Source organism: Prinia subflava, chromosome 3 (genome assembly GCF_021018805.1).
Source record: "Prinia subflava isolate CZ2003 ecotype Zambia chromosome 3, Cam_Psub_1.2, whole genome shotgun sequence".
In the NCBI taxonomy this organism is placed as follows: domain Eukaryota; kingdom Metazoa; phylum Chordata; class Aves; order Passeriformes; family Cisticolidae; genus Prinia; species Prinia subflava.
Genome location: NC_086249.1, coordinates 41,244,752 through 41,261,475, shown reverse-complemented (window position 1 = coordinate 41,261,475; position 16,724 = coordinate 41,244,752). Strand labels below are relative to the sequence as shown.

The window sequence follows — 16,724 nt, the reverse complement described above, 5'->3', positions numbered from 1 at the left end:
TGGGCTTTACCTGTGCCAGATACTGGGCTTTGCACTTGATTTTTGGTGAATTTCATTAGGTTTCTCCAGGCTGTACACCCATATGTGAATGATCAGCCTTTTCCTCCTGCTGCTCTTCTCAACTTATCATGGTCATCAAATTTGCTGAGCTGGTGCTCAGTCTTCCAGGTTGTCAATCAGGAATTAAGAGCATTGGCTTAGGTGTTGATCCCAGAGTCAAGCAGTCATACTGCTGATCACCACACTTCAAGCCTGATGGCCCAGCCAATTTCCAGCAGCCTTATGGCCCAATTACCCATCTAAAACTCACCAATTTGGTTATATAAGTACTGCAGGAGACTACATCAGAATCCTTGGTAAAGTCAAAATACACAACATCCACAAATTTCCCCTTGTCCACACAGCCATTCATCATATCTTAGTTACTGGAAGTACAGAAATTACTTCTTTGTAAAAATTAATTTATATGTTCAGCAACTGGCCTACCTTGCTTTTAAGCAACTCTAGGTGTTTAATGCCTTCACATATCATAAATACATATTTAAGTATAAAATCCTGTTTTCAAAACACATTGTGTTGTGACCAAGTTTCCGAACTGTTCTTACTAAAATTTTTGATCTTAAGCCATTAAAAGCCTTAAAACAATGATAATGCTTTTAGCAGTATCCATATACCTATGGAAATACCCTAATTTTAATCAATTTATTCGGAATAAAGAAATGGAGGAAAATTCGTATGTGTTGCAAGTGTCACTGCTGTGATTGTTAAAAATATTGATGGTTTGAAGTTTTACACACACAAGACCTTAGTCCACAAGACATTTGCTTTTGTCTCACTCCAGTTCCCAAACCATCACGCCAAGCACCCAGTTAGGCCTGCTGTGCTGTGCCAACCCAGCCCGTGTGGTCTGGGCTCATCCTTATGTGCACAGTGACCTGCTTCCTGAGAGCTTACCTGGTTAAGACACCTTGTAATCCCTGGGTGAGGGTGGGACCTGAAAGTATCCTGGAGAGGAGGTCAATTAAAGTCTCCTGGGGCAGAAAGAGTACGCTGTGGGTGGGGATACAGCTCTCAATTCCCCTGTGCCCTCTATTCTCAGACTTCTTGTGATTCCAGGGCTCTTTCTGAGCTTGCTGAATGTGCCCACCCATTGAGAACAATTCATCAAGCTGGTTACATTGATCTTGGAGCAGTTGTTCACAAAAACTGGTAACAAGAAAAAAGGTTACTGATGAAAACCTTTGCTGTTAATATTCAGTACAGTCAGTGAGTTATCAATGCGAACCTAGGTCCAAGTCATTACGTAAATTACTGGTTTGTTATGAAGTGTGTTTTCAATATGAATCTTAAAAAGGTAGCATTCAGTAAAACGTGAAGGCAAAATGAGCAGCTAAATTTAAATGCAGTTACAGTGCAGCACTTCTAAATTTGTTTCTTGATTAAATTATATCAGAAAATTCTGAATTCAACCCACACCAAAGATGATAATTCACTGATTAGCTGATAGGATCAGTTATAACTTGAGACTCAAAATATCATCTCCTGCTCTAATATATATATTAGACAAATGAAATTAAAATTACTCTCGCTTCTTAGAATCAAGCTTCCCACTCTCCATCCTGCTGTTCTACTCCCAGTCATCCAGATCCTACTGGATTAGTGCCCTGCTGTTGCATTATGGGTGAGGCATTAGATTAGGTAATTCCAATGTGACACACTACCACTTCAGGATTGTAATTCACAATATTTCAGGACTGACTTGTGGGTGGCAATACTGGTTTATGCTGTGTTAAAGTAATGGTAATACATAACGCATGTTTTAAACTTTGAAAGCAGTGCCTCTGTTAACCCAGCAAGTGGTAGGGCTATGGCATTTGGCTTGCTACTTATGCAACAGAATTACTTGAACTGAGAAACCATACCCTTTTTCATAATGTATCAGTAAAGGAAAAATAAAGTGCACCCCCTTCCTGGGAAAATGAACAGATAGTTCCTATAGTGAGCGTTACGTCTTGTGTAATGGTGAGTTGATCTAAAAGCGCACTAATTGCTCCCAGTTTCACCCTGTCCCTTGCATCAAGTCTGGTGCTTTCCTGGGCAGCTGGCAAGCCATTTCAGATCACCAACCAGCAGAAACTGTGAACATTAAACATTTTCCCTTATGTAAGTCTTCAATGTTTCAGGAGCTGTATTGGCTCATTGAAGAGTCACAGAAATGTCAAGAGCCGGCACTGAAGCAGCCAGAGAAGGTGACCGGGAGAAACTGACAGAGGTTATATCACCCTTGCAGCAAAGTTTAACTAATCCCATAAAGATTTACCTTGAGAAATCCATGAATTGATCTGAAATTCCTTGTTTGAAAAATGCAACATCAAACGTTTCTAAGCATCAATCAAGACCAATGTAAGACAAAGTATTTTCCAATATATATTGGCACTAACACCACTGACTTAATCAGTGATGATGACTAGGGCCGATTACTCTAAACTCTTCTGTCTCAAGTTAGGGTCTTACACACTGATTTGTGAATAGCACAGATCAATTATTGAGTGTACTAAAATATGGGCTGGGCACACTGTAGGCCAGGTTCCACTGCACTGTGCCTGCCTTCACATGTGGGACACAGCATCTACTTAAAGTCGTGCTACTTCCCATCCAGAAGAAATGTTAAAAAAACCTGCACACATTTGTGTTTCCCTAGGTCGTGAAAAGCTCAGCACTCAGTTCAACCTATATGGTCAAAACTCCTAAGTGGGCCAGAGCTGTATCCTATTTCCCCCATCCGTTTCTGGTGCTGCCCGAGCCCCATGCTGGGCATTTCGCTGGACAGAGAACAGCCCCTCACACGCGGGCCGTCCCAGCAGCGGCGGGCGAGCGCTGCTGCAAACGCGGGCGGGCGAGATGGGGCAGCGCCCGTCGGGGCCGGGGCAGGTGCTGGCGGGAGCGGCTGCCGATGGCGCCCGGCCCCATCTCCCCGCTCGGGTTTCCCTAGTCAGCGGGAGAGCCGCGGGCACTGCGGGGAAAAGGGTGTCCGAGCCGGGGGCGGGGTGGCCTCAGCGCGCCGCTCCCTCGGGCTCCGCCGGCCGCTCGCAGCCGTCACCCCGCGCAACGCCGGCGACGCGGGGGCTGCCAGCAGGACGGGCGGCGGCGGCGGCGGCGGCGGCAATGGGGGAAGGCGGCGGCCGGCGGGCGGCAGAGCCGGAGCGCTTGGCGCTGGAGCTGGGGCGGGAGAGGCGGAAGCAGTGAGTGGGGAGGGGGACGCGGCGTGGCCGGCCACAGCAGCGAGGCCGGGCACGGCGGCGGCCCCGGGAGCGGTTCCGCGGCCCCGCCCGTGCCGGGCTCCCGCTGCCTCCCTGCGGCAAAATGGCGGCTGCAGCGCGGGCGAGGGCGGCGGGCTGGGCCCACGGTGTGCCCGGAGCCCCTCAGCGCGGGCCGGCTGTGCTGGAGAGCCGCTGGCTCTGCTGGGCACCGGGAAGGGCCGGCCCAGGGGATGCGAGTGGCACAAGGAGCCCGAAGAAGCGGGATAGATAATGTCAGCCGGAAAGGAAGATAGGGCCGGCTGCCGTGGTTAACTGCAGCAGGCAGCTCAACACCACAGAGCAGCCCGCTCCCTCTCCTCCCAGTGGGATGGGGGAGAGAAGGAAGGAAGGGTGAAAGTGACGAAATTGGTGGGTTGAGAAAAAGAGAATTTATTAAAAGAAAAGGAACAACAAAAAGGAAACAAACCCAAGAAAGGCAACTAATGCAAAAACCTCCGTGTGCTCACCACCAGTGGGACAATGCTTTTCCCAAGGCAGCGCAGCCCCAGCAAGCCCCAACACCCACGTTTTTATTCTGAATATGACATAATATGCTATGGGATGTCCCTTTGGATCAGCTGTCCTGGCTGTGTCCCTTCCCAGCTCCTTGTGTTCCCCCAGCCCTCTCACTCGTATGGTGAGGAGCAGAAAAGGCCTTGACCCAGTGTAAGCAATTCTCGACAGTAACCAAAACATCACTGTGCTATCAACACCATTTTCATCACAAATCTGAAACACAGTCCCATACCACCTGCTATGGAGAGAATTAGATGTGTCCAAGGCAAGCATGGTACTCTGGGCTGGGAAGCCACTTTGGGGGAAAAACAGAGAAGACTTTTTACATGGGTGCATGCCTGGGGAAAGATGAATAAAATGGACAACGAGGTGCTCTTATGCACACTTCTTTACACAATGTTGAGTAAAAGTGGAAAGCTGGATTTCACTCATCTGTAGTGTCAGTAAATATCTCTGAGACCTCTAGGTAAGGTATGGCATCTCTGTGTGCAGTTTGCAGGTATGAGGTCTTGTTCCTGTTAGCAGTCAGTCCCCTTGCGAAGAGAGCAGTTGTTTCAGTGCTGTGATAATTGTTGATGCTCATGCTGGTTTTCTTCCTCAGTTTGCTTAGGAAGCTACATTTTTCCCCGTGTTAAACAACATGATTGCCTTTTAAGTGTTAATAAATGAAAACAGGAAATGTCAGAAGCTCCTGTGCTACCTTAATTCAGACCCTTAATATTTACATTTACATACTATTTTTAAGCATTCTAGTCACATTGATTTTTTCGCCTGAACAATGTTTCTTTCAGTGTCTGAGCTGCAGACCTCTTTAGACTAGTCTTGCAGTTATGGACTTTATAAAATGTTCATTCATAAATGGAAAGGGAAAACCCAACACTAGCAGAGTCCAAATGGCACCTTATGTATTCAAAATGGCACAAAAAGTAGCTTGGACATACTTGCACCAATGTACATGCAAATGACCTTTAATAAATCTCCTGACTTAGTAGTGTCTCAGGGTAAACAGATCAGTTATCCTCTGCATGCACCAGTTCTTTTACCAGACACATGATCCTGATGTTAATGATGATCAGGTAAAAAGCTGAGTTACTTATAGTGGTGACTTAAAAGTGGTAACTTACTTATAGATAAAAGCAAAATATATGTTTAATAAAAACCTTTATGGTGATGGCATGACAGTAAAAGACTTTCAGCTCCAGGTGGGTTCTACAGCTATTTTCTTTGTGTGCAAGTAGACATTCTTATTACTGTTTTCCCAGGAGTTACTTATTCAGCTTAATTGCCAATGACCAGGCTTGTTAGACATCTCCATCCAAACCAGTGGCATGTATAGTCAATGAATACAGAAAAGCTTTTTGAAGGTGTGATTCATCTGACCTACTTTGCCTGGCTGTTCTAGCATGAGATGACTCACACCCTAGGAGGTGCCAGTTTCTCTCCCTTGGGTAGAAAGCAAGCTGAGGGTGAGTGGCTTGTGGATGGATGTCTGCATTTCTTCGCGGCCATGTCTCCCTTGTCTTCTTTTTACTGGCATATCTGATTATTGTGCCAATTAGGCAGTTTGCTAACAGCCCACCTACCACTCTTATTTAGCAGTCATGAAGAAGAGATTTTTACTTCACAGAGTAAATTGAATCATTCATGTCTGTAAGGGGCCTGTTCCTAATGTACCTACTGATCCTCGATGATTGTGGATGTAGTGCTGTTAAATCTTTCAAATTTTTTTTCTGACTGTAACGAAAATTAGCTCAAATCTGGCTCTGTATTGTTGTGATCAAGATTCAGTACACATTTTGATCAGGAAATGTCATAGCAAATGTTTCTGGGAGAGAGAGAATGCATATAATGCTGCAGGTTACTTCGTATTAGACAAAGAGGTCTTAAAGACATATATTTATGCATGTCAGCTACTTAGTAATGTTGATGGAATTGTATGTTACTTCAGCTTGTGAGATTTCATTTCTTGTGCCTTTCCTTGCCAGGAAAGCTGCAGCAGTTTCCCAGCACACTGCTGTCTGCAAGTGTCAGGAGTACGTAGCTTTCAATACTGTGTGTGCTCTTCCATGTGGTGCCCCTGCACTGTGCAATATTGTTTCTGCTTTCTTCATAGATTCTGAAGGCATCTGTGCATTTTATCTTCTACAGGAGTCAGTAAAGATCTGCCATATTATAGAGCTGATGCTCTAGAGCTGATGACTTGCCCTGAGCTTCTCCTGATTTTTCTTCTGAGTTTCTCTCTTCACTATAGAAAATCGCTTCAGGCAGCCTTTTGTCTGATACATGTTCCAGATATCCAGCTCTGGGGAGCAAAATGTGCAGGAAAATGGTTTTCATCATAAGTGGCTTCCATTGTCAAGTAAAATAACATCTGTAGACAGGCTTAAAAAGGAATTTAGCTTTTTTTTTTTCTCTTTTATAGTTTCAATCAGAGCCTTCTTATCTGAACTGCACATTTTTTTTCTCATTTTCTTCACAAGAGCTTTTTTGTTATGCTTAGTGTATAAGGATGTGGTTAGGTTCTCATGATGACTTAAATGTGAGGTTTCAGGATTTACAGGCTTTCTTCTGTGATGACTGTAAATTGTCCATTGACATGGAAAAAATTTATAGGCCTTGAATTGTCTAATTATATTTAACATATCTGAGGTTGCAGGTAAAAAGTGCAGTGCAGTCCCCCTAAGCACAGACCACGTCTCTGGGCAGGTAGGCAGCTATACATAGCTATATTAAATTCATACTAACAGATACATAGCATGACCTTCACTTCCTATCACAATTAGAAATAACTCCAGAAATGCAAAATACTCCAATACATTAAATCCCAGAAATACTTACCAAGCCACTCAAAGTGATTTACTTCTACATCTCTTCTCTGTCAGGGCAGGGATTGCATTTTACTGAATATACACTGCCAGAAATAGAGTGGTTTCACCCTAGATGCATTCTAGGTGCTATTGGAGTATTAAATGTTTAATAACAATTATATTTTTTTAAAAAAACTGGTTTCTATTGCCACATGGAAATAAGACTTCCTGTCAATGTGGCAATTACAGTGTGACACCTGACAATTTACCATTTCTTTACATATATTCATCAGAACAAAATATAATTGTAATTTGGCTTCCAGTTTTGTTAATGGTGCAGAAAGAATAATAAAATCTTAATAAAGAAATTTTAATGTAGTCTTGGGATGGTAACAGAAATTGCAAACTGGAAACACTGGATTTAAAGAACTCATTCTTCCTGTGTTTTCCCTCTGCATCTGAAAACTTAGTTAAGATTTCTTTGAAAACAAAACAAATTTCATTTTCATACAGCTCAGCTCTGGTTACAGCTTTGACTATTTCTAATTTTCAGTGTTATTTCCTTTTAAAAAATCCCACTTTAGCACACACTGCCATCTTAATTTCCTCTTTTCCAAGCTCTGAGAAGCTGATAGAAATCTGCTTTACAGAAACCTTATCTATTTGTGTTGAAATGATACCAGCAATGTGGTAAGATTTTGTCTTTCTTCTTCCTAGCCATCTGCCTCTTTTATTTGGAGTGGGAGAAAACAGGCAGCAGCAATCAGATTTCCTTTGGTTTTCCTACATCTAAAGCTTTTTGAGTCATGTTTCAAGAATATCTTTGGCTGGGTTTCACCTTGTCCTTTTTGTCTCTAGCAAGTTAACTGCATTCTCTTTTTTTTTTTTTTGCCAGTGTGCTCCCTGTCTAATTTAATGTTGGTGATGACAAAAAGAACGATGGAGCAAGGATGGCTTGGAAGCCCCACCTCTCCCTTGCCATTCAAGATACATGTCCTACTGTTCTCCAATGTGTCTCTTTCACTGAAAACAAACTTTGCTTACATTAAATTACTCTTCTTTGTATTTCTTTGCAATTTCAGCTCTTCAGCCCTCCTTATTCTAAGCTTACTTATTCAACTCCCTATGAGCAGTTGATTTGCTTCTGCAGCTTGCAGTTGAAATCTGTTGTTTCAAGCTATGGAAAAGAAGTGTCACCAACTGAACGTGAGCACAAGGAGTGCAAGAGGTGATGCAACGTCTCAGTAATCAATCTCTGTCGTCAGAGCTTTGATTTCTCAGAGGTTAGATAATTACTTCTTGAAGAACATTTCTCATGGACATGTTCAGAAAATTAGTCTCTGTGTTGACAATGGAAATTCTCCTTTACAGACCCCCCACCATATTACAGCCTAATAACTTTCTCTCTTGCATATTTTACTGAACTAGGATAAGGTTTCAAAGACACCAGTCATCATATTGGTATTGTAAAACATTTCCCAAAAGGCCTTCATTGTAGAGTTTGTGTTCTGAATTCTTTTGGAGTATCTCAATTTGGGCACTGAAAAATTGAAGTATCCAAGAACCATTGACTGTTTTTTTGAAACATTGGCCTTCCAAACTTAACTTTAAAGGACAAAACCACAAACTGCCTCTGCATTTTTGTGCATTGTGTTTTTTGCTTGCACCTATCCTGGTGTGGTGTGATTTCCTGAGACTTCATAAACAGGAGCATTTCTCCATAGACATCCCCTCAAAGAAACAGGCTATTAGCATGAACATGGTCAAAAGCTTATCAGTAATATTCTCTTGATGTGATCAAGATCATAGGGTTCATTGTAAGACACTCAATTCTCATCTGTCCACTTTGAAGGATGGGAGTCACCCAGCACCTTGCTTGAAGCATGCCAGGAGGGTTGTGCTCTCGTCAGAGTCCCCTGCTACCTTCTGCTTCTGGTCATGCCTTCCAAGGCAGAAAGAGCCAGGTTTTCATGGTACCTTTCAGCATTCTGGCTGACCAGTATAGAGGATTAATCAATGCTCAAAAATATATTTTCCTTAAAAATGGTGGCTTGAGGTCCTGTATTTTTTTAAACATTCATCTTACTTTAATTGCTCGCTTTCTTTTCTGATAGTCATAAAACATCATTTGTTTTCATTGGTTTTGATATGGGTGCAATTTAGAAAATGACTATTAATCACTGAGTAGTAAGTCAAAATGAAGAATTAATTCAGAATTTTAAATAGCACATCTCTCAGGCATATTCTTGTTTAAAAAAAACATGCTCATTGGGCATCTTCTTTCAGATGAAAAATTAGGTCAATACCCCCTCTACATTTTTTTTTAATTCTGATGGTCGGCAAGAAAATTATTATATTTTAGGAAATGTCTGTCTTGGGTTTTTGTGGAAGTAATTTTACTTGCAAAGTAGAAATGCTTCATTGTTTTAAAGGCACTGTAGTAACCATAGAGAAGAATGCATTTAAGAATGGACAACATAATGTACCTACATAGGAATGACCAATAGATACACCTTCTGAAAATATATTTGATCTAATTTTTTCTAATTTCAATAGTAGGACTAGTACAAGAGGCATTTATTGGCTGTTGTAGCAATTTATTGACTTCTTTTAATACCACAGGCAGATGCTTGAAAGCTCAATATTTGAACTGAGACACACTGTAACAGAGCTGGAAAAAAGTCTCAATAGTATTGAAAATGAAGGTAAGCAAATTACAACAGTTTTGCTAATTGATAAGAAAACAGAAAAATAATTCTTTTGGGAAGGACCTACAAGGGTTCACATTTTTATTTAGAAATTTAAATTTTCACTTTTCAGACATGACTATTATAACTGTGGTGTTTCACATGTAAAAATAAGAAATACTATATGTGGCCACTCTAGGGGTTTTTTTGTTAATTATTAATGAAACTACGAATAATATGAATTCACAGAGTTTGTTAATATTCTGACCACAGTAAGCCTCACAGTAAGCCTAGTGAAAATTTTCCTTGATTTATATTTTTGAGCTGTTTTATATGCAAACATGATTATTATGAGGATTACTAAGTGATGACTTTCTCAGTCTCCAGTTAGTTAAAAGAAACAGCTTTAAAAAATGCTTTTGCTTAAAATGACATGAACTAATTGGGGAGATATAATAATTCTGTATTTGTTTTTTAAGATAATGAATGTGTATTTTTTTTAAGATAATGAATGGAAAACCAGATATGAGACACAAGTAGAATTGAACAAACAGCTGGAAAGACAAATTAATAGTCTTCGAGATAAGGTGGAGCTTACTCGGGGAAATCCAGCAGGTAGAAATGGATATTCATTACTTTTTCAATAGAATTAGTGATGATTAGATATGTTGAAATTATATCAACAGGTCACAATTTTCTGCTTATTTGTAGATAAACTGGCCATTGTTCGTACCTTTGATAAAATGCCTGTGGTAAGTACTGTGACATTTAGTTGGCTTAACAACAAATCACTAGTCTAGTTGGAAAACTCGTATAGTCTTCATTTTTTCAGGACAAAAAATAGCAGCAGCCTCGCCTAGAAGCCAAAACAATCAGTTCTGCTTATGTTTTTATTGTTTAATTTATGCAATTGCTTATAAAATATAGAGTAAAATCCTGAAGCAGAAAGTACATAAAACCTGAATGTTGGGAAGAGTTATGTAATGAAATTTTTTCCTGAGTGAAGGTCTTTTAATTGAATCTGCAGTAAGGCATGTGAAATAGATGGACTAGATCTATGAATAAATGAGAAAACATTAAACCTCATGGAATCATTTAGTCTTTGACCACTCTCACAGTAAAAAATGTCTTCGGTTGTGACCAAATGGAATTCCAGCGGTTTCAGTCCTCTTGTCCTGTCACTGGGCACGGTTGGAAAGAGCCTGGCTCCCTCAATTCCTTCTCCTCATGTTTATATACACTGATAAGAACCCCTTGGCCTTCTCTTCCCCAGGCTGAACAGTTGCAGACCTCTCAGCCTTTCCTCATCTGTCAGGTGCTCTGGTCTCTTGATCATCTTCATAACCTAGTGTTGGACTTGGTCCAGGAGGTCCATATCATTCTTGTTCTGAAGAGCCAAGAACTGGACCCAGCACTTGGATACATCTTGCAGGTGTTAAGGAAAAGGGTCAGATTACCTTTCTTGACCTGCTGGCAACAAATTCCTAATGCAGCCCAGGCAGCCACTGGCCACCCTTGCAGCAAGAGTGCATTGATTTCTTGGGGTCACCTTGCTCTCCAGGACCCCAAAGTCATTGTCTCCCAGGTTGCTTCCCAGCCAGTCAACCCCAGCATATACTGGTTTGTAGAATTATTTCTCCCCCAGGAGCAGGACTGCATTTCCACTCCACATGATTCCTCTCTGCCTATTTCTGCAGCTTTTGAGGCTCCTCTGCATGGTAACACAATCCTCTGTTGTATCAGTCAATAATCCCAGTTTTGTGTCAGCTGTGATAACCTAGATGAATAGTTGCAGTAACATTTTGCATAATATAGTCACAGGAAAACTCATTTTACTGTAAATTTTTGCATCACTGAAAGAAAGTATCTGTTTTCATTTCTTTTAAAATTTTATTCCTTAATGCAGTCATACTTCATGTTCTTTATTTCAACACAGCATAAAATATTTTTTCTGCAGTCTTGAGGAGAAAATGCAAAGGAAAAACTCCAGCAAATATTATGGCCATTTTGTCTTCTAAGGTAGTAACTTAAGTAAAAAAAAAAATAAATTGTAGATTCAGAACTGCTTTTTCCTTAGCCTGTCATCTGCTGAAATATTTGACAACTCTTCTGCTGCTTATGCACTTTTAGAAATAGGGAAGGTGGATGAAGATGTGATAATACCTTTGTAATACAAGCAGGGATAGTGAACATTACGAAGCAGGGCTGTTATGACTTTTATTCCTGTTGCTTATACTTACAGAAGTGCTAGCATCTGACTTTTTTTGGTGCTTCAAATTCTGAAGATTAATGGGAATTTAGTGACCCTAGAGGAGGCTGCATGCTCTGTTAGTGGGAAGGATGATTCATGGCCATGATCCATGGCTTTCAAACAGTTGACATTTTTGCCAGTTTTAGTGTTGTCCTAGAGACCATGGTGTTTTGTAGGTAGGCAAGATTTTTTTCTTTGACAGCCAACTAAAAAAAAAAAAAAAAAAAAAAAAAAATTCCCCATCCCACTTTCCTGTTTCACTGAGTTCATCTGAAAATACAAATGGGATTATGTTCAAAGAAAAGTCTTGAAGACAGAACACTGATCTAGAAAATTTACAGCAGTCTGCTTTGGACAACGTTATTCCTGTCAGCCTGTAAAGCAGACTGGCGTGCATAGTTACAGTATCACAAGTATTTATTTCAGTCCAATTGCCAATACTCTCCTAACCAATCCAATTACACCTTGCCAGGCAGTCCAGGAGGCATTTACCAGCAAGATAATCTCCTTTCCCACCAATCCACTACCTTTCTAATCCCTGCTAAATACTGCATTGCCTCCTCACCAGTGAGCCATGGTTCTGAGTGGTTTGATTACTGTTCCCATAAAGGGAAGAATGCCAGCCCAACTGAAAAGTTCATACTTGCCAGAAGGAGTCTAGAAGAGAGCTTGAAGAGTCCTAGGCTCACTTAGTGAAGCCTGGGAAAGTCTGGAGCCCATGTGCTATGCCATGCAGTTTCAAGTCCTTCATTCTTCCAGCTTAGAGTTTATAAATCCTCCTGTTTGCTAACCAGAAAGGAAAGTGCTTTAAGGATTTAATGAAATGTTTCATTTTTTCCTTCTTTGGATTTTTGGGAGATGGAAAGAGCAGAAAAATATGTGGGCTTTGTTTGGGGTTTTTTTGTTGGTTTGTTGTTGTTGTTGTTTTGGCTTTCTTTTTGTTTTTGTTTTTTTGTTTGTTTTCTTTTTTAAACTGAAGCCATCAGAAAAATCAGTGTTTATCTACAGATACTCTTGGAGAATGAAGACCTGCTTTGCTTTATATATATAAAATTTTAGAAGATAAAACATTGGTAAAAACAGAAAAAAATTATGGTGTTCAAGCATTTAGGTTTGTTAAAATTATTTTGGGGTTTTTGAGGGTTGTTCAGGGGATTAGGGGAGTATATTTAGCTTTTTCACAGATGAGGATAAAGAGCAGATGTGAGTGGTGGAAAAACAAAGAGTTTTCAGCCAGTCATCAATATACTTCTGCTCAAAGTAAAAATGCTGAGAGTCGGTATGTAAAGCATCATGTGTGTGCCTGTAAAATCAAAAGTGCACTGTGATATTCAGCTTTCAACTGGCAGTTGCATATGAATAGGAATTATATTCCTATAGGAAAATATACTTGCTAAGTGTGTTGCATGGGAAAGATTTCTTCACTGGAAGGGTTGTCAAGCACTGGAACAGGCTGCCCAGGGAAGTGGTTGCATCACCATCCCTGCAGGTATTTAAAGGACGAATACTGTGGTGCTTGGCAACATGGATTAGTGGTGGGCTTGGCACTGCTGGGTTAATGGTTGGACTTGATGATCCCAAAAAGATTGATTCTGTGATTGTTTGAAGTTCTGTGGAAAGATTGAAACGTGGTTCTTTCAGCAAAATGATACAATTTCTAGAACATGGCAGCAGTAGACAGTAGATTTTGTTTTGAGCAACATATTTAGAAAATTAAATATTATTTTCAAGTATTTATAAAGTATATTCCCAAGATACTTAGAATTATAATTAGGGTTATTAGAAGGACCTCTAAAATTCTTAATTTACTAAACAATTTTAGCTGTATTTAACAGAGGAGTTATCTCAAAGATACTAAAGAGATTTAGCTCTCTCAAGCTAGTCATTTAAGGGCCTACTATAGTGAAAAGAGGGAGAAAAACATGTCTGTGGAGTAATTCAAGACATTTAGACATAGGTAGTATAAAATATTTTCTTGCTATCAAGCGCTACAGAGAAAATAAAAAAAAGAGATTAGTCATCAGGGACCCTGGCAGTCAGCAATCTATAAAAACTTGAATGAAAGAGAAGAATACAAATGCAAATTCTGGAGTGATGAACAAGGAAGCACAGAGGATTTTCTGTGTTGAAAAATTGCAGTAATTGTTGCAGATGGCTTGCACTATTTTTGCTTTAGAATTAGAATTGTACTGATGAATAATTTCTTTCTATTAAAAACACCCCCACATCATATATATATGCAGTTATCATTCTGAAGTCCTTATACTGATATGAGATAATCCTCTTTTTTTTTTTTTTTTGATTCAGAAAAATCCTGTCACATAGCAATAAATGCGGAATCAATACCTTGAACACAGAAATTCTTACTGCCAGGGTTTAGAAAATAATTTTTGTGTACTGAGTGGAGATTAAAAATAACAGTGACAAGCATAAGGGAGTTCCAACAGTGAAAACTGTTTAGTCAGTAATTTCCTTTATGTCCCAATGAATAATACAAATGTCATACAGTACTTCAGAAATAATTACAGAAGGAAAGCATTCTCTCTAAAGTATAACAAGATGTGAATTTTACTTGCTTCTGTTAAACATGCTGCTTTCATTTGTTTGCATTTTTTCATAAAATTAGTTGTGGTAAAATACATGTTCTGTGCTAAGTATAATTTCCCATATAAGCAGAAAGAAAACTCTTCCATTCTCTCTCACCATTTCTGCAAGAACAAATCCCTAGATAGCAGCTTTAGTATGCAAATACTCAAAAGCATACTGCAAAATCAGTTCAGAAGAGCACACTCCTGATAGCATTGCCTTAGCAACGCTCTAGTTAAGATTAGCCCAGGAACCAGGGCTTCTGTGATAAATCACCAATTTTTCATAATGTCCAGCACCACAGAGAATAAAATTCTAACATTAAGGGCCAGATACTTGCTTTGCAAAGCTGCCCTTCTGTAAGGACAGTGACCACAGAACTGATAGCCTCACACAACCATCTCAGGGTTTTGGCTGTCAGTTTTAAATGATAAACAGAGTGTGTGGCAATGTCACACTAAGGACATATGTGATTGCAATATGACAGGAAGGGAATCTTGGGTTTGTGAAAACATGCAGTGTTTTCAGTGTTGTGCTTTGTATTTTAGTAGGCATTGATAACTGCCTGTAGGGAACATCAGCACTTACAATGGCATAGAAAATGTTGACAATGCTCCTAGCAAGTGACTCTTAAATGCACCTTGTTGCTCTTCCTGGGCTAAGCCATCAGTGGCTGTATGGAAAGAAGAAATCTGGTATCCTAGGTTTTCATGAATCTTGGATGTATTTTGGAGAAAGTTCTGTCTCTGGTCTGACTGCCCTGAGCTGTTATCCTGCTTCCTCACAGATTTCTCCTTTCATTTGATCTCAGATAAATACTTCAAATACCTCCAAGAGAGCTTATTTCTTTTTCATGTCAAGTTGGTATTAATTATTCCAGCTGCTGGCCTTGCTTAAACCAGGAGACTGTTTTACTTAAATCACTTTGTGGTGTGCCCAGAGGCAGAATACACTTTGTGTTTCAAAGAAAACAAACAGAGGAAAATCTTGGAGTCGAGTGACATTCCTATCCCTCTGTTCTCAAGAATTCCTTAGCAATTGATGGGGATTTTGGCGTAGCTTCCAGAGAAAATGTCTAAGGAATCCAGGCTTTTTCAGGCCTACTAGGAGAAGATGCTGAGACATTTCTGAAATCAGCAATGCCGTGTTCTGTCAATCTGAACCACAGAGGTCTCTGTTTTACCTTCACCTGCCCCAGTCAGCGCCTAAGCCCTGTGAGCATTGTGTGGAGGCCGCGGAGATAAGGAGGCAGGGAGTGAGCACCCCACCCCTATCACAGCGCTCTAAAGCTGTTCCACTCCGGGTCTGGTTTGGAATCTAAGGATGGTACTGACCACAAGGGGGCACTTGGCATTTAGGCAAGTGCAGGGAGCCTTTCCTCGCCTGCCCTGACGCTTTTACAGGATGCAAGTGCAGGTTGCATGGAGAAATATGCTATGCTAAATAATTGTTAGGTATAATTTTTTACGCGATGTATGACTCGTGAACTTATTGATACCAATCTAAAATGAATTTCCATTTCAGTAAAACTGAAGATCTGTTATTTGGTTTTGCTACTAATGAGCTTAAAATGATAACGTTAAAGAATTCAGTTGTCACCTGATGAGTGTCAACTCATGTTGGAGGGAAGGGAGCTTATTTTCTAAACAAAATTTAATTAAAAAGTCAAGTAGAATAGGTTGAAAAAGGCTTTTTATGCTGCTATTTTTGTTCAGCACAACTGACAGAAATATGCTTCTGTTCTAAATCATGGAGAAAAATTCAAGAGGAAGGAAATTGCCATAAGGATCATTAGTCTTCATGAGCAGGGCTCTGATGAAAACAAGTTTGAGCTGCTTGATGATGCCATGGATTTGTCACCTTGTCTGTTGTGAAATGATTGTTAGAAATTGTCATCTCTGTTGCCACTGAGAGCAGGGCAAAGAAAAATCCAGAATCAGAGCAACTTGTGTGGGTGGCCTTAAAATTCACTTGCTGTATCTTTCCATATAATTTCATTTTCTTGCAATATTAAGCCAAATGTGTAACTTCAGTCAAGTGAAAAGAAAACAGTGGGGGAAAAAGAACTTGAGAATTGGTGTTCCTTTTGTGAAACTCTGGGCTTCATCATTGCTGAGCACAAGATTAATATGTCTTTGCTCTGAGACTGAATCATGCTAACACTGCAAAATTCTGTTATATAAAGGAAGTATTTATTTAAAATCTCAGTGTGTCTTTTAGCTTTTTACCAGCTTGCTCAGAGTGGTTTGACATGGATGATGTATTGAAAACTAAGGATCTTAAATTCAGGTTAAATGTCTTAGTCAGCTTATGTAGTCTTTTCAGGCATACAATGTCCCTCTATTCAAGGCTTAGTAGAAGAACCTGTAATGAATCTATCTTAAAAAAAAAATCACAATTCAGTTAAACTACTTCTAAAAAGCTTTTCCAGAACTTATCATACTGGTTCATCCTGGACTTTTGTTGACAATTTTCTATTCTGGGGGAAATCTGCATAGCTGCGAAGCTCCTTCTGGTTCTTTTGAGCTCTCACTGGTCCCTGCTTTGTTTTCAGGCTTTTTCGTGATGTAAGAACTCT

General features: G+C 40.1%; 1 protein-coding gene across 4 annotated transcripts in view; it reads left to right on the top strand.

Moving 5' to 3' along the window:
- Positions 1 to 3,067: 3,067 nt before the first annotated feature.
- Positions 3,068 to 16,724, top strand: part of CCDC169 (coiled-coil domain containing 169) — a 29,012-nt gene continuing 15,355 nt past the window's right edge. Inside the window, exons 1-5 of one of the 4 annotated variants that reach the window (XM_063394805.1) lie at positions 3,120 to 3,242; positions 5,964 to 7,850; positions 9,245 to 9,327; positions 9,814 to 9,924; positions 10,021 to 10,061. In XM_063394805.1, the coding sequence (XP_063250875.1) occupies positions 9,249 to 9,327; positions 9,814 to 9,924; positions 10,021 to 10,061 (231 nt within the window). In that variant the 5' untranslated portion in view covers positions 3,120 to 3,242; positions 5,964 to 7,850; positions 9,245 to 9,248. Of the gene's footprint in view, positions 3,243 to 5,963; positions 7,906 to 9,244; positions 9,328 to 9,813; positions 9,925 to 10,020; positions 10,062 to 16,724 lie in introns of all 4 variants that reach the window. The other 3 variants (XM_063394804.1, XM_063394806.1, XM_063394803.1) reach the window with 3 other exon arrangements.